Source organism: Penaeus monodon, chromosome 15, assembly GCF_015228065.2.
Source record: "Penaeus monodon isolate SGIC_2016 chromosome 15, NSTDA_Pmon_1, whole genome shotgun sequence".
NCBI lineage: Eukaryota > Metazoa > Arthropoda > Malacostraca > Decapoda > Penaeidae > Penaeus > Penaeus monodon.
The window spans coordinates 14068408-14068832 of NC_051400.1; the positions used below are offsets into that span (position 1 = coordinate 14068408).

The following is a 425-nucleotide window of genomic DNA, read 5'->3' on the forward strand; positions in this document are numbered from 1 at the left end:
CCCCCTTTCCTCACCCCAGCGTACGCCACGAAGAAGATGTTCGTTGTGTTGTAGGACTCAAAGCTCGGGAAGTGAGGCTGCGGGGTCTCCTCCTCGAGATAGAGCAGAGCCTGAGATGAAGAAGGAGATGAGGATGCTGAGGCGGATGACTCAGGCGGATGACTCATTAATGGAGGGTGTTTCGTTTTAGGGGGAATGTTGGCGAGTGGGTGGGGGTGGGGGTGGGGGAGGAGTAGGGGGATTGTTGGGGTGTGAGGGGTGTGGGGAGGAGTGGGAGGAGTGGGGGTGAGGGGGATAGTGGGTGTGGGGGGGATAGTAGGGGGTGTTGGGGTGAGGGGGGAAGTGTGTGGGGGGTGGGGATGGGGGAGTGAGGAGGATAATGGGTGTGGGGGGGGTTTGGGGAGTGGGGAAGGAGTGTGGGGGGG

General features: G+C 61.4%; 1 protein-coding gene across 1 annotated transcript in view; it reads right to left on the reverse strand.

The window, feature by feature from the left end:
- The window catches only part of LOC119582228 (endothelin-converting enzyme 2-like), a 39160-nt gene that overhangs the window by 5962 nt on the left and 32773 nt on the right, over positions 1-425 (reverse strand). The window contains 1 exon segment of the mRNA XM_037930458.1: positions 15-110. Within this exon segment, the coding sequence (XP_037786386.1) occupies positions 15-110 (96 nt within the window).